Below are 22,866 nucleotides of genomic sequence, written 5' to 3'. Positions count from 1 at the left end.
AATACATAAATATTTCCAATGTTATCCATATGGATACAATTGTATAAAAGTCACTAAGTACCTGCTCTTCAATATGCATGTGACTGCTATTCATCCCTATATACATGTGTGGATAGGTATGGGGATCATTATGTTACAGGGTTCTCCCCAGGCCCTTTTAGCCGGGTGCACCACCTGGCACTTTTCAGCACCCACCCAGCTGTTTTTGGGTGGTTACTGAAGAGTTTGGTCACAATACAGGGGCTGCCACCCATCTACAATTTCTTCCCACCCGGCCCAGAAACAATTTTCTGGGTTGAGCACTGTTAGCTTTTATTAAGAAAAGTAATTTGGTATTAAACATTCATTTATTTTCATGTCTCAAACCTCTCACCAAGTACAAAAGAAGTTATCCTTAACGCTCTTCCTCATATCCGAATATGTTCAGTGTAGCAGAACAAGAACTCTTTCAAAAAGGAACTTTTGTCAGTCCATGCCAAGGACAGGAGTATAGGTTACATCACCATGTGTTGTCAAAGGCTCACTGAGACACTGGATCCTGCTCTTCCCTATAAATTGTGTACTGTAAGTGTTAAGCAATGCCACCACTGGTCTGAATTTATGGGGTAGTATTGGGGGAAATTACCAGAAAGCAGAAGACCCAGCTCACCAGGTCGTGTTAGCTGACTAGCTTTCAAATGACAGATTAAAACACAGAAAACACTCTACAATTATATATGGGTTTGTGCACATTGGCAGATTTTACCTTTGATCTGATCAAATGGTCATTTTGATAAATGAAACGAAATTATAGGTACCCAAGTTGTATTGTTCCCGGCCTCCACAAATTACTGACTATAAACAAAGTAAATGGATTATTTTATTACTTTTATTCAGTTTTAAGTTATATGTAAACCCTGAAATGAATGACATTTAGTTTGCCAAACCATCATTTTTAAAAATTGCTATTGTATTTAAAACATCACATTTTCCCATCCTTTTTTCACATGGTGTTGACAGTGGTGAACATGTTTTTTTTTTTTTATTGGGGACAGGACATCAAGAGGACAGGGCTGCATATTCAATATCTTGATTGAGTATAGATTTAAAAATACGTTTGTACTTGAAATTATGTTAACGTTGACATTTGATAATATAGTGACGGGGTTTACATATTTAGTTTACCCGGATATTTCACATGTATTAACAAAAATATGAATACAAATACTTCTCCTTAAAATGACTCAAAAGAAATAAAACCACAGTAAATCAGGTTACTTTATTTAAAGCATTTAAAAGTTACATTAATTTACAAATAGGAAACTGTACAAACAAAAATAAATAGACATTAAATTTATATTCTTCAGTAGAAGCCATGTGAAAGATTACACCTCAGTCTAGATTATAACTGCCATTGCATCACACACCTGGTAGGGGAAAAAAAAAAAAAAGAAGTTTGAGTCAAGAAAAGGATTTACCCATGCTCTAAATAAAGGAAACAAAATTGTCAATTGCAGCAATTTACTTTGAGAACAGATTTAACTTCTTATGACATTTTGAAATTTTGAGGCATATCCATAAAAGCAGTGAATGACTGCTACAAACCTACAAGAAGGTCAAAAGGGAATTGCAGAACAGGTTAACCAACATGTTTTAGATGAGCCAAGAAAGATCTACAGTTTGCAGTTCATCCTCAATACAGCAAAGGATATTACACCTCCACTCCTAATTATTAACTGTAAAAACCCATTATGAATTTAAATCTCTCTGTTTAGCAGGGCCATAAAACTAATAGGCCCAGGTCTGTAACAAGCACAGTGATCACTTCAGTTTGAAATAAAACCTAACCCTAAATTTTGATAAGCTAAAGTTTTGCACATAAGAGTGGAAAAAGATTAGAACTCCAATAATTTTTATACTGCAGTTGAAAAACTCTGCTCGAGAGACTTCTGCCAAGAAAGGCTGCAAGATGCCCGGCTGTAGTTCTGATCATTTGGTGACTCACCTGAACAGGTCAGCAGATGAGCTGCCTCAGGTTACCTAAAAGAAACCCCATAGCAGTAAAACCTGACAGTGGTTATAACCTTTACACCCATTTTATCCAAAACTTAAAAGGGATTTTTTTTTTTTTTTTTTTGTTTGTTTGAGGCCCAGGAAAAAGTTTGAGAAAACAAAATGCAGAGATTACATTAGACAGTCAGGCAAGTTGAAAGAGGAGACTACTCCAGACTTATCAAAATCTCACCAGTGGCACTACCAGTTTCTTGAACATAGGTGATGCAGTAGAGCAGTGGTCCCAACTATTTGCACGTCATGGACCACTAAGTGCCCGGACTCCAAACCTCGCATGCGCAGGGAGACGTGCACTTGTCAGACAGCCAGGGACCCCTGCAGTAGAGGAAAGACTCAAAGAATTTCCAAAATACATCACACACACACACACTAGCCAGTACCCCTGTGATTGAGCAGCCAGAAGCTGTGGCACCCAGGTAGCAACATCAACCCACAGATCGGGTCAAGTGGGCTTAGCCTGTCCAAGGATGATGACCATTTCATGTGGTGTCCTGCCGGATTTGGGACATGATAAATATCTGGATACTGTCATCCGATTTTAAGGCTTAAATAAATTTCCCCAAACACATGCATACAGGAAGTTCCTACCTCCCAAGTCCAAACCACATAGTTATCATACATTTGAACATTAGAAAGATGTAAACAAAGATATTTAAACATGGGACATAGCGTTTTTAGGTTACTGAACATCTACATTCAAATGAAGCAATATATTACAATGCAAACTGCATTTATGTACCAAGAACATACTTTTGTTCTATGTTTATAGTGTGCAGGGTACAGATAACCTTGACATGCCAGAGTAAACAAGAAAGATGAGCCCTTGTAGTAGAAAATGCATACTTACAGTGCAACTCATAAATAAACTGGATCCTCCTTCAGCATCTAGGACAACTGAAAACACTGGATGCTGAGCCCTTGTAGTAGAAAATGCATACTTACAGTGCAACTCATAAATAAACTGGATCCTCCTTCAGCATCTAGGACAACTGAAAACACTGGATGCTCATAACAGCTGTTTGCATGTGCAGAGAGGTTAAGTTCAAGTAATGACTGCAGCTTCTCTCGACTCATACCTTGAGACTGTAACAAAAAGAAAACCAGTATTAAGATATAGCCATTCTTAAGATTAATGCAATAATAGCCTATGTACCTAATCATACACAGGTTACAATTTTTAGTTTAACAAACAATAAAAACTTCAGTCAAATACTTCAGGTACTGCAGATTCTGAAGACTTTTTTTTTTTAGGCATTTGCATTTTCATTAGCACCCTAAACTTGGGTCCAGGATGAAAGGAAATTTGATGTCGGGCAGCTGCTTTCATGTCAACTGCATGATATCACTGCCTGATTGTTAGAAGCTAAGAACCAGAAGAACAGTCAAGCGCTTAGGTGGCCTGTCAACCTCAGACTCAAATTAAGCAAATAAAAGCGAACAATTTATTTTGCTTCCTATACACTTAAGTTCCATATTATTAAAGAATAATAATTTTTCACAATTCATTTACATGCCCCAGTTTTGTACACTAGAAGGGCACGCACAGCAATCAACCTTTCAGATGTAGATGAAATGCGAAGTGAGGCTCGTATACAGGGGGAGTCAAGAATTTGTTATCATTTGTACATATGTGTCATCTCAGGGAGATATTTGTATACACACCTATGGTATAGATAAAACATTGTCCATAAGAATTAAAATGTAACAATTCTAGAACCACCTGTGCTGGAGGGTTCGGGCACCCAATTCTGATCTCCTAAAATAGTAATCAATCTCTTCAATGTGAGTGGCTGCCCTGAAATAACTGTGCAGCAAGAGAAGTCAGACAATATTTTCAGAGGACTAGGTCAGCAATGGTGTAAAAGTCTCATTATCTTTGTTAGCGACCGCTCATAAGAATTCATATTCATAAAATGAAGCTCAAAAGGTGCAATACCACACCAAGCTCACAAAAAGACCCTGAACAGCTAACAAGCTGCCTTGGACACGCACATTACAAATATACATGTCCAGTTAAAGACGCATGAAGTATGGAGAAGTATGGCAGTGTGCAATGGACAAATATTTCTACAACACTTACCTTACAATTAATATACACACCGCACTGGCATAAGACAAAGCAACTTGTTACAGTTAGGTAGTTCCTGAAAGACATCAGTACAAGTTTTACAAATATTAAAGAATCAAAAAAAAAAATGAAAACACAAAAAAATACATACCGATTACACACTGGGCAAACAATGAGGTTTTCAGCATTCATGCCTACAACTGAATCCAGACATTCATCCTCAAACTGAAGAATGCTTTCGATCTCAGCAACCATTGCTTGCTCTGAAAGAGCAAAAGAAAAATTCTGCATTCCATCTTAAATGTGCTTTATTCAAAACAATGTGAATACATACACAGAGACTTTACCTTCCAAAAGTAGCTCCTGTCTGATTTCTTCCAATGTTACCAACTCATCAGGATCCTGTAAGATGCCGAAAGCCTTAAAAAAACCAAAAACACACACGGAACAAATATTTCTTCAACCTGGGTTCCTTCAGAAGTTGCTAGGTGTTCCTGGGGCAATCAGCAATTGGTGCCTCTCAGGTTAATATAAAGGAAACCATATTTGGCTATATGTAAGGCAGTGTTCTCCCCAACCTCTTTTAGATGGGTGCACCACCCGGCTGTTTATGGGTAGGTACTGAAGAGTTGGGTCACAATACAGGGGCTGCCACCCACCTATAATTTCTTCCCACCAAGCTTAATAAAAAAATCTGGGTTGAGCACTGTAAGGGTGACATCCTTCCAAGCAACAATGCAATAGGAGAGCTGTGGATTTTGTAATTATAGAATGGGGTTCCTTGAGGACCTGAGGATTATTTCCTATTAATATATTTATATATTTTTACTATTTAAAGTTTCCAGAAAAAAAGGTTGAGGAATACAGCTTTAAGCTCTTCCTATCCCCCCTCTACATGTCCCCTAAGGAAAAAGAAGCAGCAAAATCATAGCTAAAATGTAGAAGGGATTGGATTTAATAAGGACTGAGTACAGGTAAAAAAAAAAAAAAAAAAAAACCCAGCAACAAAGGAATCCTTTGCAGATTGCCATACTTTTGATCTGTAGATAAGTAAACAGAATGTAACAATATTACACAGAGAGTGACATCACACACCTTATCCCCTATGGTCACCCAATACACCACTCTACCTGTGACAAGTTCTCCTTTTTCCATAGGGAAGGAAAGCTTCCTCCTCTTGAATGCATTGCATTCCACTCTTCCTCCATCACCTCCTGAACCAGGAAGGAGCCACCGATCCCTCCATTCACTCGGTCACCCACTTGTCGAAACTTATCCAGAAGTCTGGAGCGGTTGCTCTTCAGTCTCTCCACACATCTCTGAGAACAGATTGAAGGAAGGATCGTTATCAATAAATATCAAACGTGCACAATATTCCACTTATCACACAGGGCAGCTCCATAGTAATAAAACCTGCACAGATACAATAAAGCACCGCCTAATCTAAATTGGAACTATATGGCAGGACAGCTGCTATACATCAGATCACCTTTCTGTAGGTCTCCTTCCATGGCGGGGTAGTGCCCTTGTACAAGGCGCGATGTCTCATCTCTGCCTCCATCCTGCACTCAGTGTACTCCAAGCACAGTCTGCGGCCAGGCCACGCCCACTTAAATGCCCGCCCCACGTGACGACACTAACGCAATGCATGCCTGTCATTGTAGTTTTTATCTGTGAGTGCCATGTGTGCTGATGGGGAATAGTGCTGCCCAGATAGAATGAAGAATTAATGAAGATTAGTGCTGTGTACACCACCAACATTAACCCACTGAAACATACTTAAAGGGAAACTTTAGTTTGAAAAAATATCAATTAACTTAACCTGTTTTTAACCTTTTGTTTGAGAAAGCACACTTTACCTCTTATTGGGGATCATTATTTTACTTATCTATTGAGGTGACAGTGGCCCCATTATTATGATATAAGAAAGACTGGCCAGTGAGCTAGTGTCAATCAATCAAGTATGGATCGCAGTCTCAGGGTAGTGGGTGGGTTCTGGTATCATGATGTAACTCGGGGGGAAGTTTCTTCCCTTTTGAGTGACACAAGGGCAGGGGTGTAGTGGGGGGGGGACCTTTACATAACAATGATGTGCATGTGCTCTCACCTCTCACCATGGATAGTACCATGCCCCCTCTCCTTTACGACTTCACCCCTGATTACACATAGAGACAGGAGTTCTAACCTCTTATCTTATCCAAAGCTTACGGCTTTAGATACACTTTCATCTTAGGTGAAAACAAAGTCTAAAGTTATGTACACACGTCCAACGGTTCTCGCCCGATAATTGGCTCAGGGCAATCGGCTTTATTTAGGGTTTGGATAAAATAGTGAAAGGTTAGAAACACTGTGAGGTTTTAATTACTGTTGGTGTCCCCATTAGTTGATTCACTCTCTAATTGATTTGAACACCAGTGAATGAAAGTAAAGGTAACATTCTAAGTTGCCACCAGTGCTGACATAGAGGAAAAATCATACAACAGTAAGGCTTCATACACACATGCAATAATTATCACTGGAAATCAAAGACCAATGACCGATTGTTCGATAATCGTTAACAAAAAAAGGGCACAACGACTGGCCAACAACACTGATGAATGAGGATTGTCGCTGGAAACTAATGATGGTCCCGGCGGATCTGATTGGGCGACGATCAATCACTATCTTTTGTGTGTTCAGTGATTGTTCTGTGATACACGTTCTCCTGTACACGTCACTTCCTGCATCGTTCAAACAATCATATCTAGAGTGTGTACATTATTGGTGAATTATCTTTGAATGATTGTATTGTTCCAGCATGTACAGAATCGTGCACTATACGATCAGTCAAAATCGTGAATAATTGTCGATCGGTCGTTAATCGTTCGTTTACTAATGATAATTATTGCATGTGTGTATATAGCCTTTCACCTATACATGTGACAATTACCTAAAGGGGTATATCACCTCATTTTCTACACTTGTCAAAATGTAAAAGGTTTTGGTTTTAGATATACTTTAAACCAGTGGTCGCCAACCTTTTCAGACCGGCGGACCACTAAATTTATGTACTCCGGACTGCACATGCACAGGGAGCTGTGTGTCATTCAAAGGGGAAGAAACTTACCCCATAGTGATGTTATGATGCCAGAACCCACCCAATTTCTCGGACCTGTGATGGGAAAGTGGGTGGGATGTGTCCAGAAAAATAACTGGACCACAGCCCTAAGCCTGAGATCCGTACAGAAGACATGATTGGCAGCTCTGGCTGGTGCGCCCCCCCTAATGTGTTCCTTCTCCTTCCGAGCACCACTAAAATTTTCTCGTGGACCAGGACCACTGGTTGGCAACTGCTGCATTAAAGGAACACCATCATCACTTTTACTTAATAGGCCTTCCTGGGAAGGAAGAATGATTTATACTTACCTGTCTTGTCACCTCTTCCTGAAATCTGTCATCTCTTTTAAAGCAAAACCACCAGAAAAATGTTCACATCTGTCTCACCTTTAGGAGTGTCAGATGCCTGCTCCCCCCATCGTCTATTTTGGTTTAATCCGCCAACCCTTTGTTACTACAGGAGACATCAGTGATGTCAGGGTCAGTGGATTGTACCACACAGAGTAGTAGGGGGTGCAGTCAACTTCTGGAAATCTGTCATATGTGAATATATATATATATATCTCAAACAACACCATCTTCAGTCTGGCAGTGCTGAATCTATATTTTAAATACAAACAAAAGGAAAACAAGACTGTGAGAGAGCCATTGCATAGGGGTAAGTGGCCCTGCAGAGATCAATGTAAGCCAGAAGGACAGAAATAGTGCTAATCCAGCCCACTGGCAGCTGATATCTGGGGAAGGTTTGTTAGATAGCAGAAGTGTCTGCGGGGACCACAGAGTATCAAATCATAACATAGGAGCCGGGACTGCGCACACAGTATTACGCACAGCGTCGTTCGTGCGTCATTGACGTCATACGCATTGGCGCGGTGACCCCGTTTGGAAAACATGGCGGCATTTGGGAGGTCTGGTGAGAAGTGGCAGAGTTTTCTAAGTGACCACCGAGTGTTTTCTGACCTCGGACAAAAAGAGAATGAGGGGAAGGCGAAGAGTACGGCTGAACTAAAGAACCTAATCTGCAGCCTGGACGGGGATCTCCTAGTGTGGAACCCGGAACAGAAATGTTTCCACATCATAAGACTGCTCAGTGTGGCCGCCGACAGCCCTCCAGAGAGCGGGCAGGTGAGACCGGTGATGTGTGATCCTACCAGGGCCTGCTTACCTGTATGGGATGAGGGGCTCCAGTAATAGCCGGTGGGGGTTCTGTGAACTTGTGTTTGGAGCTCCTCTATCTCTCCTTACTCCTCTGTACACAGACATATGTATGAAAGAAATGAAGTTCTGATAAGAGAAGGGTCAGGACCACTCCATTGGCAAGACTTTTCTTTACCTCCAAGGACTAATAGGAAATCCCTGCAGTTATTAACAGAAATCCATTATTATTAATATTATTATTAATAAACAGGATTTATATAGCGCCAGCATATTATGATGCACTGTACATTAAATAGGGCTTGCAAATAATACAGACAGTGACACAGGAGGAGGAGAGTAGCCTGCCCCGAAGAGCTTACTATCTAGTAGGTGGGGGAATTTCACACACAATAGGAGAGGAGATATGTAGTGATGGGAAGTAGTGACGGTTTAGGGAACAGAAGAAGATGGGTAGGCAAGTTTGAAAAAATGGGTTTTGAGCGCTCTTTTAAATGAGCAGAAAGTAGGAGCAAGCCGAATAGGACGAGGAAGACCGTTCCAGAGAGTTGGGGCAGCTCTAGAGAAGTCTTGTATCCGTGCATGTGATGAGGTTATGAGCGAGGAAGTCATTAGTAGGTCATTGGAGGAGCGGAGAGAGCGGCAGGGGGAGTATTTTTTTTTTACCAGGTGAGAAACGTAAGTTGGACACGACTTGTGTAGGGATTTGAAGGCAAAGCACAGGAGCTTGAATTTGATTCTAAGGTGAAATGGAAACCAGTGAAGAGAACTACAAAGAGCAGCAGCAGAAGAGGAGCGGAGGGAAGGATGGATGAGTCTGGCTGCAGCATTAATATTAGATTGTAGAGGAGTCGGGTTAGTGGAATACCAGAGAGGAGGAGGTTACAGTAGTCCAGACGGGAGATGATAAGAGCATGTACAAGGAGTTTGGTGGTCTCAGGGGACAGGTAGGGGTGGATTTTGGAGATGTTGCGTAGGTGAAAGTGACAGGACCTGGAAATGTTCTGAATATGGAGGGTAAAAGAGGGCAGAATCAAAGGTGACGCCAAGGCAGCATGCCTGAGTGGAGGGACGAATACCAGTGTTGTTAAAGTCCAATAAAGTGGAACTAAACCTATTTTTTTTAAAATGTGACCGGCCAGGTTCTTCATTGCAGGAAGAACAGGTGGTGTCCTTTCTGTGATACCTTACCTTAACCTTACCTGCCTTGTGAACTTTTTTCTCCCAGCCCTGTTACATTACAGTAGCCACCATCTAGACCAGCGGTCGCCAACCTTTTTGGTCCCACAGACCACTAAAATTACCAGCTCCTGACTGTGCATGTGGGGGGAGCCGGTTGTCAATCAAAGAGTGATGTCATAATGTCATAGCCCCGCCCACTCTGCCATCGCAGATCTGATCCTGAGATGGTAAAGTGGGCCGGTTTTGTTGTGAAACATAGCCCGCCCACTTCCCTGAGCCGGGGATTTGCACAGGGGAGGTGGTCCGCGGCTCTGGCCGGTGCATCTCCCGGCGGGGTCTTTCTTCTGACCCCACTCGGGGGTGCACCGACCAGAGCCTCGGACCACCAGTTAACGACCGCTGATCTAGACCGCACATGCGCAGCTCAGCTTTTTGAAAAAGATGGCATCGATCCAGCTAGTAAGCATGACTTATTGCAGGAGGGACATTTTCTGTCCCTTCCGCAATAATGAACCTACCTGATAGCAAATTTTTCCTGTAATTATCCTTCTACTTTAAGGCCACTTGTCTTGAGGAAGAAACAGGCTAGTAGAAAAGTGAACCTTCTATTTGCCCTGGAAAGTTCAAAGTACTATAGTATATTATTATATTATTTTTTTAAATATAGTGTTGGAGGTGCCACTTTTTTTTTTTTTTCAACAAGGGGAGAGGAAACATTTGTTTGTTACTTTTCTCCAGGTGATCCATCAGTGAGATTTTCCCTCACATTCCCAGTGACTAGTTTCACCAGGCATACAGTAATGTTTCTGTGGGAAAATTCCAGGATTTCATCGACTTTATGTAACCAGCGGCAACACTGATTATCAAGAATGTGGGAAGGGGCAAGATAATCCTAACGGGTATATGTGTAAATAAAATCCTATCTGCTTATGTGTCCAGATCAGCTGATGGGAAAGTTTGTTTGTGGAAGTTTTGTTCAGCCTTATGTTTGTTTTACTTTCAGCTGAGACATGTTTGTTCCTTGATGTAAACATTTGCTATGTTAAAATAGTTATTTGTTTTTTTTTTTATTTCAATAGAGATTACTGTGTGTTAATAATCCGCTTTTTGAAGTTACTCAAGTCTTGTTAAGTCCTTTAAAGCGTCACATTGCTCTCATTGGAGCAAAGGGTTTGATGGTTCTGGAGGTGCCTGAGCGATGGGGAAAAAACTCTGAATTTGAAGGAGGGGAAAAAACTGTAAACTGCAGGTATTGGTTCAATATTTTATCTTTTTGGAAAAGTGGTTTATTTAAAAAAGAGTACTGCCTGCTTCCTGAACCCAGGAAAGACAAAGCTTTTTATTTGGTTTAATTTAATCTGTGTTTAAATAAAAATATTCCTACTAAATAAAATGGTACAGAAAATTGTTACTTTATATTACATTTATTCTGTCATTCGTTCTGTTTAAAAACATAGTAGACTATTATTCTGGTACAGTGCACTGCAATGTTATTTACAAATTAAAGGCTTTTGTTCATTTCATTATTTTGCTCACAGAACTATTCCTTTTGCGGAAAGATTACTTTCAAGCTCCACTTCTCTTTTCATAAAACAAGCAACCTGGTACCCTAGTGAAACTGAAGAACCGCATCTCATTCTATTAACGTCTGACAACACAATAAGGTATAATAATCCGTATCTCTGTTCTGGAGAGTAAAAATAGAACCAAACCCAAAAGGGGGAAAACATCTTGAAAAGAAAATGTGTACATTGAGGTCAAAGCTGCCAACAGATAATGTAACAATTACAAAGAAAGGAGGAAAGACAAACTGCAAAGGTCAGCGTTTTGATGACATTGCGACACCCCGGTTTATCTTTTAATACTGAGGCTTTCCTACTCATCCTTTTTCATTCCTACTTATCCCTTCAAGAAGAACATCTATCTGATGGTGATAGTGCTGAATAGCTGTTTAGCCCCTCTGGTCACATCAAACTGTATTTCTTGATCTGTTCACAAAATCAAGATCATTTTGGCAGATTCTGAATTTCAGCTTGATTTAGGCAGCAGCAGTGAGGGCATCCAGAGATGATACAGAAGACTTGTGATAGTGTTAGCAAAGAATGGGTGTTCTTCTGTGGTGGTAATTTCACAGGTGAGCAGGCTTTCCTGTGGATTCATCAGCATTATTTTCATTAAACTTACTTTTATTGTTTTTCCTTTTTGTTTTATCTATTTTGTAGAATTTACAATCTTCGGGATCATTTAACACCAGCAAAAGTTATTCCACTTTCCAGTGCTGAAGAGGAGACTTCATTTTCCCATATTGGGTCAGTAGAATTGTATGACTGATCTAAATTGTGTCCATACAATATATGTTTGCAGTGCTGAAACTAAAAGGAGAAACTTAGGCACTGCTGAGATTCTCAAGAATATTTTCAAACTAAACTATTAACCTCTGGGCGGTTTTTTTCTGTCTGGTTTTATATGTCTAAAAGCGGTACTTTGTTTTTCATGAAAATTTATTTTACAGTATAATATAATAGTATGAGTATAATATAGTTTGAAACAAAATCATGTCAAAATAATAAATTAAATAAAAAAAAAAATAAATATTATACTCCTACTATTATATTATACCGTAAAATAAATGTTCATGAAAGCCACATATTCTTTACACATATAAATCCACTGTATTGCATTCAACACAGTTATTTTGTATTGAATGCAATACAAATTAATTTGAATTTCCCGCCCCGAACGGAACGTCTGCAGGCACTGACGTCACCAGGAACTCTGTGGTGACTCATCGGGTGCAGAGGACGCTGGCCGGAGGAAGAGAAGATAGGAAGGACGACGCAGGATGCCGTTAAATCAGGTAAACGCTTTATTTACTATTGTTTCCATAGGTTTACCTACCCAGAGTGGTTACCGCTCCTAGCATCTTTTTTTCTACCCCGAGTCACACTCGGGGTTACTGCCCAGGAGGTTAAAGTGGAGTTTTTTTTTAGATAGAAATTAGCTTTAGCTACCATTTCTGACCTGATTCTAAAAAAAAGTAGTTGGCCTGGTTGGTGTTCTGATCCTCTGCCTTTAATACCTTTTATATCACTGACCCAGAATGAGCACACAGCTCACATGTACTGTGTAATTGTCACACAGTTATCTGCAGGCTTGTTTCAGGTGTGTGACTGAATCAAAATGATCATCTTCACATCCAGGCAATTAGCATTCTTCAGACAGAGTTCTATAGTGGCACTGTGTAGGAAAAAGTGACAATGTCTTTGTAATGTCCTCCACCCACTCTGTCTGATGCTCGCCCTTTCACCTTTCAGCTCCTCACTCTGTGAAACCAGTCCAGGATATCCCCTTTGGTCTTGAAATATGTTTGTTTAAAAGGACTGACCAGGTCCCTTTTGCCTTTAAAAAAAAAAAAAAAAAAAAAAAGAATATTCAGGATCAGAAACAAACCATTATTGTTCAAGGTAGCTTTTGGAAAGTTCTTTGGACCAAAATTCAGGAGTTGGCATATCAAATAATGTTAATTGAATATCGGAAAAAACAGTTTGTCTGTCCTAATGAGAGAAATTCCTTGTAGGGTATGGATGTTTTTAGAGCTTTGATGTAGAAACGGGAAGATAAAAATAGACTTTTTTTCACCAAAGTTGTTTTTATTTATTTTTCTTTCACTGTTTTAAAGAAAATTTCTTGTACTTTCAGGGGGTCATACAGAGCATCTCTAGGTGAAACTGCAGTCGCATGTGATTTTGGTCCTTTAGTTACTGTTTCCAAGGGTCACGGACTGAATAGTAAAGAAGAGACTGCATATCCTCTATACATACTCTATGAGAATGGGGAAACTTTTCTTATTTACATTAATCTACACAACGGGTAAGATTGCTGGGCATGCAGTGATGTGTTTTTTTTTTTTTTACTTTATGCACTTTCAGTTGCAATTTCAGTGCAATACCATCAGATGTAGAGCTATTTGAAATCTGAATCCAAACTAAGCTGTGTGAATTTTTTTTTTTTTATGTAGCAGAAATGTTGGAAAGCTCCTGGGCCCACTTCCGATGCACCCAGCTGCAGAGGACAACTATGGTTATGATGCTTGTGCCGTGCTTTGCTTACCGTGTGTTCCCAGCATCCTTGTCATTGCCACTGAATCAGGGCTTTTATATCACTGCATAGTGCTAGAGGCAGAAGAAGATGAAGAGCAGACAGTAAGTGAAAAAATATACAGAACTTTATTTCCTATTCACATATGTAGCTTGTGTCTTTCAATAAATGTTTAAGGTTTATCTGTCTTTGACACAAGCAATGTATTGTTAGCAGTCATGTTGCTTATACAGTGATAAAAATGCTCCTCTCTGAGCTACTACTGCAGGTGTGTAGAAGCAGAGGTCTAACTTTTCAAACATGAACTAACATGAAGTGGGTGAGGTGGTGCAGATTGTATCATATCTTATGTAGGCATTGATATCTTTTAAGGTGCCTACATAAAGAATAAATCTTTTTTTTCTTTTCTTTTTTTTTTTTCTAGTCTAACAAGTCCTGGAGCCAAGATACTGAATTTGTTCCTTCCCTGTATGTTTGTGAGTGTGTCGAGCTGGAGTTGGCACTTAAGATAACTGCTGCAGAAGATGAGGTACCCATGGATTCTGACTTCTCTTGTCCCATTAAACTTCACAGAGGCAAGTTCATGTAATATACAGTTTAATTTAATCTCAATGGTGGTTAGCGCAGTTTCTTATTTTTTCTTTTACTCTTTCCAGACCTAGTGTGTCCCTCAAGATATCATTGCACTCACATGGCAGGTGTTCACAGTGTAGGCCTGACGTGGTTCGAGAAGTTGGAAACCTTTTTTGCAACAAGTATGTCCTTGCCCCAGTACTGTATAATGTGTCTAAAACTAAAGTTAACATTGTTAATAATATGCAATTGTTTGCAGGTGAAGACGACAAAGATAGTTTGCATGACCTGGCAACAGAACAAAAATGTCTTGTGGAACATATTCTGTGCACGAAGCCCTTACCTTGCAGGTAAATCCACATCTTCATGGCTCAAATGCTTCTTTATTATTAAGGATTGCATTATCATTTTACAATTGCCAATGACACTGTGTTTAGTTGAGTATTGAGTTTTTGAACTTTAGTTTACAGCATCAGAGATACCGTTCAGTTCAGACTTTTTTTTTTTAGTTGTTCAAGGTTAAACAGTTTGTGTTTCCCCCACCCGCTCGCCAAACCTAAAGACTCCTTTGAGATTTGCTGTTGAAAACCATTGCTGTTAGCTGCTGGGGACACAGATGTAACATTTTGTTGTTTTTAGGTAACGTGTATAGTTTTCTTTGGTCTAAATTTTATTATGTTTCTATCTTCCTTTTTTCCCTCCAGTCCTCCTGCTCCAATTCAAGGATTTTGGATTGTTTCTGATCTTGCTCTTGGCACAGCTATGATATGCCTTACTTGTGAATTTAAGTGCATTACCCGGCCTTTACAGTATGTATACATTTATAAGAATTGAGTGACCAACAACTTTTCATGTTGAGTGCTAGTTGCCTAGCTGTCATCCAGGTTCTTCAGGTTTATAAGTTTGTTGTTGACCTGAAGCAAATAGAATGCTGAAATATAAATTGGGTTGATAAATTTAGTTGCCTGGCTGTCATGCTGACATATCGGCTTCAATGCACTGATCCTGATCATGTAGCCAGATCAGGACTCCTTATTTGCATATGCAATTTGAATGAATGACTCATAAAAATGAAGTAAGAATGTTACCATGACGGGCACATAAATAGCATTTTTACAAAAGTCCTTCATGTGGTTTCCTGTATGTAAGTGTAAGTATGTAAAAAAAAAAAAATAGCAGGTATAAGCTTACCAATACCTTAAGGATTTAGAGATAAATTGTGCAGCTGCAATTGCATGACATATAGTTAAATATATGCAAATTATTGTACATGACTGCGTTTATTATCTTGTATTAGTATAGGTTTATACAAATGTTTGACAATGTAATTACCTCTCTGTCCTATCTTTTGCAGAACAATGGTCAGTCAACCTTCACCGCTGCTTCTGTGCTCTCAGGATGATAAAAGTGTTTCAGAGACTTTACCACGTGTCCTAGCTGATGTGAAAGGATCCTTCGAAAGCCATATCAGAGGCATTCTGAGCCGTAACTCTGCAAACCCCTTGTTACTGAAGTAAGTCCAAACTCTAAATGACAATGATTTTATTACATCTGTAATGGTAGTTTGGTCTCTGTTAAAAAAAGGTCAGTGACTTACTTTCAAAAATATCCTTTTGGTGGCAATAGCCTTTACTGTTCGGGTTTGGAATTCTGTTTCATTTTTGTTCTTGCACTAGAACCTGGTGGTCCTCTGCCTAGCCCTTCATTTTTATTCTAAAGTAAACTATGTAATTCTGTTTTTTTCATGACATCCTGCATATTTGACTTTGTTAGCAACATGAAATTGGATGTAAACTTAATGCAGTGAGGCTTAACTAAAGACATATTTTAGAAAACTGGTTGTACAAAGAAATACTGGCCATTTGTCTGTCTGCTTTAGCATAGTATTACCTGGGAAACTTCGTTAACGTTAGCTTTTTTTTAACTAGAGTCTCTTCCGTAAGTGACAAGGTTTGTGCGGAACAAAATTAGAATAGTAACTGCATATGCATGTCATGTAACATGATTAATCACGTCATCAAGTTGATCTTCATTAGGCTGATGGTAAATTCATATATTTCAAATGTTCTCTGTAATAAAGCTTGCCTAGTTATTGGTTACCTGAGTCTTATTGTGTACATTTGTCATATTTGCAAGGTCTGGTAAAAAAAATTGAATTGTATTTGAAACTTAAATCTGTACTTTTTTTTTTTTTTTAGTGCACCAAATAAAGATTCCTCTCCTCCACCTGAAGAATGTCTACAGTTATTGAGTAGAGCAATCCAAGTGTTTCGAGAGGAGTATGCCCTTAAAGTGGACTTGGCAAGAGAAGAGATCCAAAGGCGGTATGAGATATTTGTTCTTTGTAAGTGCAAAATTACTGTGTGTAATTAAAATGTGAAATTTTTCCATTGACAACAATTTTTTTTTATTTAGAGTGAAATTATTGGTTGTCCAGAAAAAGAAACAGATGGAAGATTTGCAGCACTGTAGAGAAGAGCGGTATGGATCTGAAATTTTCATTTCAATTTTGTATTCATATTTTAGTGATGTCTAAGTTTGTCTGTGTAGGCCCTGTACTTACAGTTAGGTCCATAAATATTTGGACAGACAACTTTTTTCTAATTTTGGTACCTGAAGTTGATAGAGGGGGGGGGGGGGCGTTGCTTGTATGTGGAAGATTTTGCTTTGAACAGACAAAATGCGGTCAAAGGAGTTCTCCATGCAGGTGAAACAAGCCATCCTTAAGCTGCAAAAACAGAAAAAAAAACATCTGAGAAATTGCTACAATATTAGGAGTGGCGAAATCCACAGTTTGGTACATCATGGGAAAGAAATAAAGCACTGGTGAACTCAGCAACGCCGAAAGACCTGGACGTCCACAGAAGACAACAGTGGTGGATGATGGCAGAATCATTTCCATGGTGAAGAGAAACCCCTTCACAACAGCCAACCAAGTGAACAACACTCTCCAGGAAGTAGGCGTATCGATATCCAAGTCTACCATAAAGAGAAGACTGCATGAAAGTAAATACAGAGGGTGCACTGCAAGGTGCAAGCCACTCATAAGCCTCAAGAACAGAAAGGCTAGATTGGACTTTGCTCAAAAAAAGCCAGCACAGTTCTGGAAAAACATTCTTTGGACAGATGAAACCAAGATCAACCTTTACCAGAATGATGGCAAGAAAAAAGTATGGAGAAGGCGTGGAACAGCTCATGGTCCAAAGCATACCACATGATCTGTAAAACATGGCGGAGGCAGTGTGATGGCTTGGGCGTGCATGGCTGCCAGTGCCACTGGGACACTAGTGTTTATCCATGATGTGACACAGGACAGAAGTAACTGACTGAATTCTGAGGTGTTCAGAGACCTACTGTCTGCTCAAATCCAGCTAAATGCAGTCACATTGATTGGGAGGCGTTTCGTAATACAGATGGACAATGACCCAAAACATACAGCCAAAGCAACCCAGGAGTTCATTAAAGCAAAGAAGTGGAATATTCTTGAATGGCCAAGTCAGTCACCTGATCTGAACCCAATTGAGCATGCATTTCACTTGTTGAAGACTAAACTTCAGACAGAAAGGCCCACAGACAGCAACTGAAAGCCGCTGCAGTAAAGGCCTGGCAGAGCATTAAAAAGGAGGAAACCCAGCATCTGGTGATGTCCATGAGTTCAACACTACAGGCTGTCATTGCCAGCAAAGGGTTTTACTTTTGGGCCCTGAAATTAAGTGATTGTGTTAAAAAAAGGCTTTAGTTCCTCACATTTTTATGGACCTAACTGTAGCAAAGACCAGCAAATAATGCAAATCAGATACATTACACATATTGTAAATGTGTAATCATGTCAGTTTAACCATTTTAGGTCCAAATTTTTTAGGGCTAATTCTTAGGAAATTATGTGGCAACACCCCTTCCTCCTTCCCCTTTTTATCATCTAGATATCCTGCAATTAAAACAGCTGTTGTCCCTGAGTGACTACCTTAACGTCTTCCCTGTATCCATGGATGGTAAAAGTTGTCACTTGGGTTGAACAACAATTATATGTAATTTATGTTCATTCATACCAATGAAACAAGGGGAAGGGAGATTAGTTGTTTACACCAGAAAAATTTTTTTTTAATTTAGAATACGAATGTTAACAGCGAATGGTAGAAGTAAAATGAATATATGTTGTTTTTTTATATTATAAATAAGGAGCTGTAAAATTTCTCTTTCCTAGCTTTGATTTTTTTTCTAACACATGCCAAAAATGCTTGGCAAGTGCATGTTAAATGCATATAACACTTGTATGAATGGACCTCAAGCTCCTCAGACTTGATTCTCCCCTGCAACATGTACAAGTATGCTTTATGTCCTGCCGTCCTCTGCTTTATACACCCATAATATTTAATGTGTTCTTGCAGTGAATATTTTATGTAGACACAAACCTCTAAAAAAAATAAGTATTGGGGGGTTCTGAAAACTTACATAAATGTATTATTACTATTTTTCAGAACAAATCTTAAAGAAACAGCTGAACGTCTTGCTGAGAAATATGAAGAGGCCAAAGACAAACAAGAGGCTCTGATCAACAGGTTGGTTTGTAGACTGATACAAGACATTCATTGTTTGCTACACATTGATACAAATAAATAAAATGTAACTGCTTTGAAAGAGGCAATATTTTACATTTTAAATGCTGTGTGAGAAGAAGAAACTCATTAAATGTTTATCCATGGCCAGTCTGCTTTAACAGGTGCAGCTGTTCTTTTCGTGAAGATGTAGTAACATGAACACTGAACTTTTTATTTTTTCTATATTTGTTGCCTGACTACGGCTATTTAAAGAACATTTTAGTATTCGTTAGTTTTCTCTCAACTGTGAAAATGGGTTTTTAGTTTTGCATTTTAAGTGTGTGTGTCTTTTATACCCTCCTCTTCTTCCCAGGTGAAGATTAGCGTCATGAAAGGAAAATCTACCCAAAAAACATGAAGGGAAGGAATGTTGGTCAGCCCTTCTCTAAACATTATTGTAATTATAGGTCAACGATAGGTCATTGGTAAAATCCGTCCTTAGGAGGAATGATACAAAGGAAGAGGCGAATAGCTTATTTCCTTTTGGGTTATATCTATCTGCATAGAAAATTTTGGTCTCCTCTGTTTTTTTTCTTTTAGAGGTTATTTACCTCTCTTGTCCTATTAGGAGCAACATTTTAACCCTTCATCCACTCTAAAACAAAAAAAGGGCTTTGAACAATGTCAAATAGTATTAATAACGAACGTTTATCTAACTTGTGTATGGTTTGAAAGAGTTTGTGCAGAATATAGGCGCACTTTGAAGATTGGTGAAAATAGTGTTTTAGTGCTATTTACTCACCCATGAAATGCTGGATTTTTGCCATTGTATACCCTACCAACCACCAATGCCACAAAGCTGTTATGTATCTAATGTAACCTATGCTCCATTGTGTCCTTTAGGATGAAGTCTGTGCTACGCAATTTCTTTACACAGAACTGCGTTTTATCAGACAGTGAACGCGACATGAAAAAAGAACTACAGATGACTTCTGAACAGCTACAGCAACTGGGAAATGCAATAAAACAGGTAAAAATGTTGTCGATTGCAAATCAATTTAATGTCTGAAATATTGACAACATTGTATGATAACTATATTTCTTTATCTTTTGCAACACAGATTAAAATGAAAACTAATTATCAAGAGAAGCAGATAGAAAAGGAAAAAAGTCCAAGTGTATCTAACTTGACTCTTAATAACTACCAGAAGAAGACTATCCAGGGTGTATTAAAAGAAGAGTAAGTATCTATACCCACTAACTAATCTGTGTGTGAAACTACTAAATGATGCCAGTATTTGAAGTTAAATGACCAATGTCATTCAAATGACTTCTGTGAGCCTTAGGGGGTCAGGGACTCAAGAGAAACAACATTCTCTGCAGCATTTAGAACCCTGTTCAATGACTAAGCTTCATGCAACTGTAAGAATGCTAAAAAAAAAAAAAAAAAAGGTATGCAGGAATGTTAGGGAGCAGAATTAAAGATTTACCCACATTTAGTGGCCAGCCGATTTCAGTGGTAATTATGTTAATATAAAAAGCACTGGCTGTATACCAAGTCTCAGTGCGGTTATATGCAGGGCTATAGCTTGAGGGATTACTCCAATGGTAACTTTGGACAATTAGTTTTTTCCTTTTTGTTTTATTGGTATTGTGCCATTTTTTTTTACCTGTCTAGTCCTATTAAATTTCATGTTTTTTTTTTTCCATACTTTATTCACTCTGGCTCTCCTTGTTTCAGGGGTGAACATATTCAAGAAATGGTAAAACAAATAACCAGCATACGAAGCCATGTGAACTTTTAACTCCTGAGGAGGTTTATACTTGTACATATGTGACAAGAGCATCTAGCACTCTGGATTGTATACATGGCCACAGAATAGTCTTTATTCTACGGACTGAAGTTTCATTGGTGAATTTACCTTTTATTATTTAAATTGTATAGTATACACAATTGTATTTTGGGTATGTAAAAACAAAAAAAATTTTCATACATAAATGACATACCTTTGTCAATACTCTGGTCTACATTCATGTTTAATGTTCACACCAATTCTAGACGAAGAAAAAGACTATTCCAAATCAACTGTACTCCAAGAATTGAATACATACCTCAGGGTTCTCCCCAGGCCCTTTTAGCTGGGTGCACCACCCGGCAGTTTTCAGCACCCACCCGGCTGTTTTTGGGTGGTTACTAAAGAGTTTGGTAACAATACAGGGGCTGGCACCCACCTACAATTTCTTCCCACCCGGCTTAAAAAAAATTCCAGGTTGAGCACTGTACCTCTCTAGTTTCTGACACTTCTGATCCCCCTCCCCTGCTGCTTTCAGTAGTTCAATCCACTGTCCCCTTACATTACTATAACACAAGGATTCTATTCACACCAGAAAGCATTCTGTGTACTAAATGAGATTGGGGTAAAATATATAGCTCACTAATCTCGGCAGTTTGTGTTTTCTACAATCAACAAAACCGCAGAATGCACAAATCCTCATGTGATGGAGCTAAATGATCTGAAATTCGTTCTTACAAAAATGTTGCTTCCAAAAGAAAAAAAAAAAACTTTAGTCAGAAATTGGTTATGTATTTATTAAAAGCCTTAGCTATATATTGTTACAGGCAAAAATGTAGCACCACTTTTTCTCAAACAAGGTCCCCCTAAACACAAGTACTTTGTGAGGCATTCTTCCCACTGACCACCAAACTTCTGGAGAGCTGTGGATATAGGATTTATAGAAGGAGTTCCCCCTATGTTAAAAAATTGAAGAAAGGCTAATCTACATCCTTGTATTGCGAAAAGGTAGCCTTTTTTTTCTAATTAAAACTGCAGTATGAAGCGCTGAATCAGTTATTGAAGTCATCCGCTATAACTCTGAGCTTATGATTACTTTCAGAAAAATAAGGTCAGAATGATCGGTTTCTAACAAATTGCAAGCTGTATTCATTAGAAGGATGACGGTCTTCCATAATTGTTTTCATGACAAATAAATAGGGGTTACATGACTTTTGAAGTTTAATTTCTACTCAATTTCTAAGCGAAGCAATTTAGGGCATGTTCAGAATTAGAAAATTCATCAGTTGATGTTAGTTCACTTATAGAATTGGTAAATGTAGGAGGGAGGGTTAAAAGGGTGGAAACTACCAATCATTAAGGGTTGTCCAAAGGTTATATGTTGGGCCTGCCCCAGAGTAAAGCATAGGTGAAAAAAATTAAGACACAACGAGCTGGGGTTTCAAGGCAAATTTTGTAACATGTATTATGTGGTAATTTATATTATTGGTAGTCATAGAACATACATAACGGGGTCAAAAAACATAATATGCAAAGCTGCTAGGGCGAATATATTGGGACTGACGTTTCTAGACAAAAATTGATCCCTGACCAGTGGAAAACTTTACAGCTGTAGGAGGTTGCATATTATGTCCCGACGCGTTTTGCCTGAACTGGCTTCTTTATGAATTTATAATTTATGGAAGTATATGATCAGATGTGATTACATCCCTTAGCTACTGTATGGATCTCTGTACGAATATAGCTTACGTACTTCAAACTTTACTTTCTGCTGTTTACAAGTCCCCTGATGAAGCCTGTTCAGGCTAAAAGGGTCAGGACCCAATACGCAATCTCTTATTATTATGTATGTTATATGACTACCAATATAACTTACCATATAACGCGTTACAAAATTAGCCTTGAAACCCCGGCTCTTTGTCTTATTTTTTTCACTAAAAGAATTGGATATCATTCAAACTATAGTACCATAGTTCTGGCTATGATTTATGATAATCTACTATCTCTACGGTTACTGTAACAGAAATCAGAAAAATCCAAAATGTTAGTTGTTACCAGAGAAGGTAATTGTAACAGAAAAGCAAACAAATGGGGACATTGATAAAAGATAGTTTCCATTGTGTGGTCACTTACCAGTTACTTTGCCTGCTTTGACTCTAGAAGCAAAAACTTACTTAAATCTATGTGAATAAATAAATGTGTGACTGCAGCCATCAGTGTAAAGGGGATTACTGTTTTGTCTGGACTAAAATGAAGATAGATTTCCCTGAGAAAGAGCTCAAGACACAAATTAAGCCTTAAATAAGTTTTA

General features: G+C 38.7%; 2 protein-coding genes and 1 long non-coding RNA gene across 5 annotated transcripts; 1 reads left to right on the top strand and 2 right to left on the bottom strand.

The window, feature by feature from the left end:
• Nucleotides 1-1,239: 1,239 nt before the first annotated feature.
• On the bottom strand, nt 1,240-5,759 carry RPAIN (RPA interacting protein). Of its 2 annotated transcripts, none has more exons than XM_072415539.1 (7): nt 5,610-5,759; nt 5,251-5,439; nt 4,468-4,540; nt 4,272-4,383; nt 4,133-4,196; nt 2,995-3,135; nt 1,240-1,406 (listed from the first exon to the last, which is right to left on the bottom strand). In XM_072415539.1, the coding sequence occupies exons 1-7, from the start codon at nt 5,679-5,681 to the stop codon at nt 1,377-1,379; spliced, it is 681 nt and encodes a 226-aa protein (XP_072271640.1). In that variant the 5' UTR covers nt 5,682-5,759; the 3' UTR covers nt 1,240-1,376. The 2 variants fall into 2 exon arrangements, with proteins under 2 accessions (XP_072271640.1, XP_072271651.1); XM_072415550.1 differs by having other exon boundaries at nt 4,468-4,522.
• Nucleotides 5,760-8,068: 2,309 nt separating this feature from the next.
• Nucleotides 8,069-20,780, top strand: NUP88 (nucleoporin 88). Of its 2 annotated transcripts, none has more exons than XM_072415517.1 (17): nt 8,069-8,341; nt 10,633-10,802; nt 11,092-11,217; nt 11,776-11,862; nt 13,253-13,423; nt 13,575-13,755; nt 14,076-14,226; nt 14,308-14,406; nt 14,484-14,574; nt 14,929-15,033; nt 15,579-15,737; nt 16,423-16,548; nt 16,640-16,705; nt 18,703-18,783; nt 19,666-19,792; nt 19,884-20,002; nt 20,504-20,780. In XM_072415517.1, exons 1-17 carry the CDS (start codon nt 8,108-8,110, stop codon nt 20,565-20,567), a joined length of 2,157 nt encoding a protein of 718 aa, XP_072271618.1. In that variant the 5' UTR covers nt 8,069-8,107; the 3' UTR covers nt 20,568-20,780. The 2 variants fall into 2 exon arrangements, with proteins under 2 accessions (XP_072271618.1, XP_072271611.1); XM_072415510.1 differs by having other exon boundaries at nt 8,070-8,341; nt 13,572-13,755.
• Nucleotides 20,623-21,578, bottom strand: LOC140333690 (uncharacterized). Its single transcript, XR_011921416.1, has 2 exons — nt 21,047-21,578; nt 20,623-20,874 (listed from the first exon to the last, which is right to left on the bottom strand). It is a non-coding gene; the product is annotated as an uncharacterized lncRNA (long non-coding RNA).
• Between the last annotated feature and the right edge of the window lie 1,288 nt (nt 21,579-22,866).

Source organism: Pyxicephalus adspersus, chromosome 1, assembly GCF_032062135.1.
Source record: "Pyxicephalus adspersus chromosome 1, UCB_Pads_2.0, whole genome shotgun sequence".
Taxonomy (NCBI): Eukaryota; Metazoa; Chordata; class Amphibia; order Anura; family Pyxicephalidae; genus Pyxicephalus; species Pyxicephalus adspersus.
This window is presented reverse-complemented; position numbering and strand designations above follow the sequence as displayed.

What these genes read in the sequence shown, in the direction of transcription:
- RPAIN (XM_072415539.1), bottom strand. Translation starts at nt 5,681, where the DNA reads ATGGAGGCAGAGATGAGACATCGCGCCTTGTACAAGGGCACTACCCCG. An exon ending in ACAGGAGCTACTTTTGGAAG is followed by an intron (nt 4,384 to 4,467) that starts GTAAAGTCTCTG and finishes TTGCTCTTTCAG; the next exon opens with AGCAAGCAATGGTTGCTGAG. An exon ending in GTTTGCCCAGTGTGTAATCG is followed by an intron (nt 4,197 to 4,271) that starts GTATGTATTTTT and finishes GATGTCTTTCAG; the next exon opens with GAACTACCTAACTGTAACAA.
- NUP88 (XM_072415510.1), top strand. Translation starts at nt 8,108, where the DNA reads ATGGCGGCATTTGGGAGGTCTGGTGAGAAGTGGCAGAGTTTTCTAAGT. An exon ending in TGCATTACCCGGCCTTTACA is followed by an intron (nt 15,034 to 15,578) that starts GTATGTATACAT and finishes TATCTTTTGCAG; the next exon opens with AACAATGGTCAGTCAACCTT. An exon ending in TGGGAAATGCAATAAAACAG is followed by an intron (nt 19,793 to 19,883) that starts GTAAAAATGTTG and finishes TTTGCAACACAG; the next exon opens with ATTAAAATGAAAACTAATTA.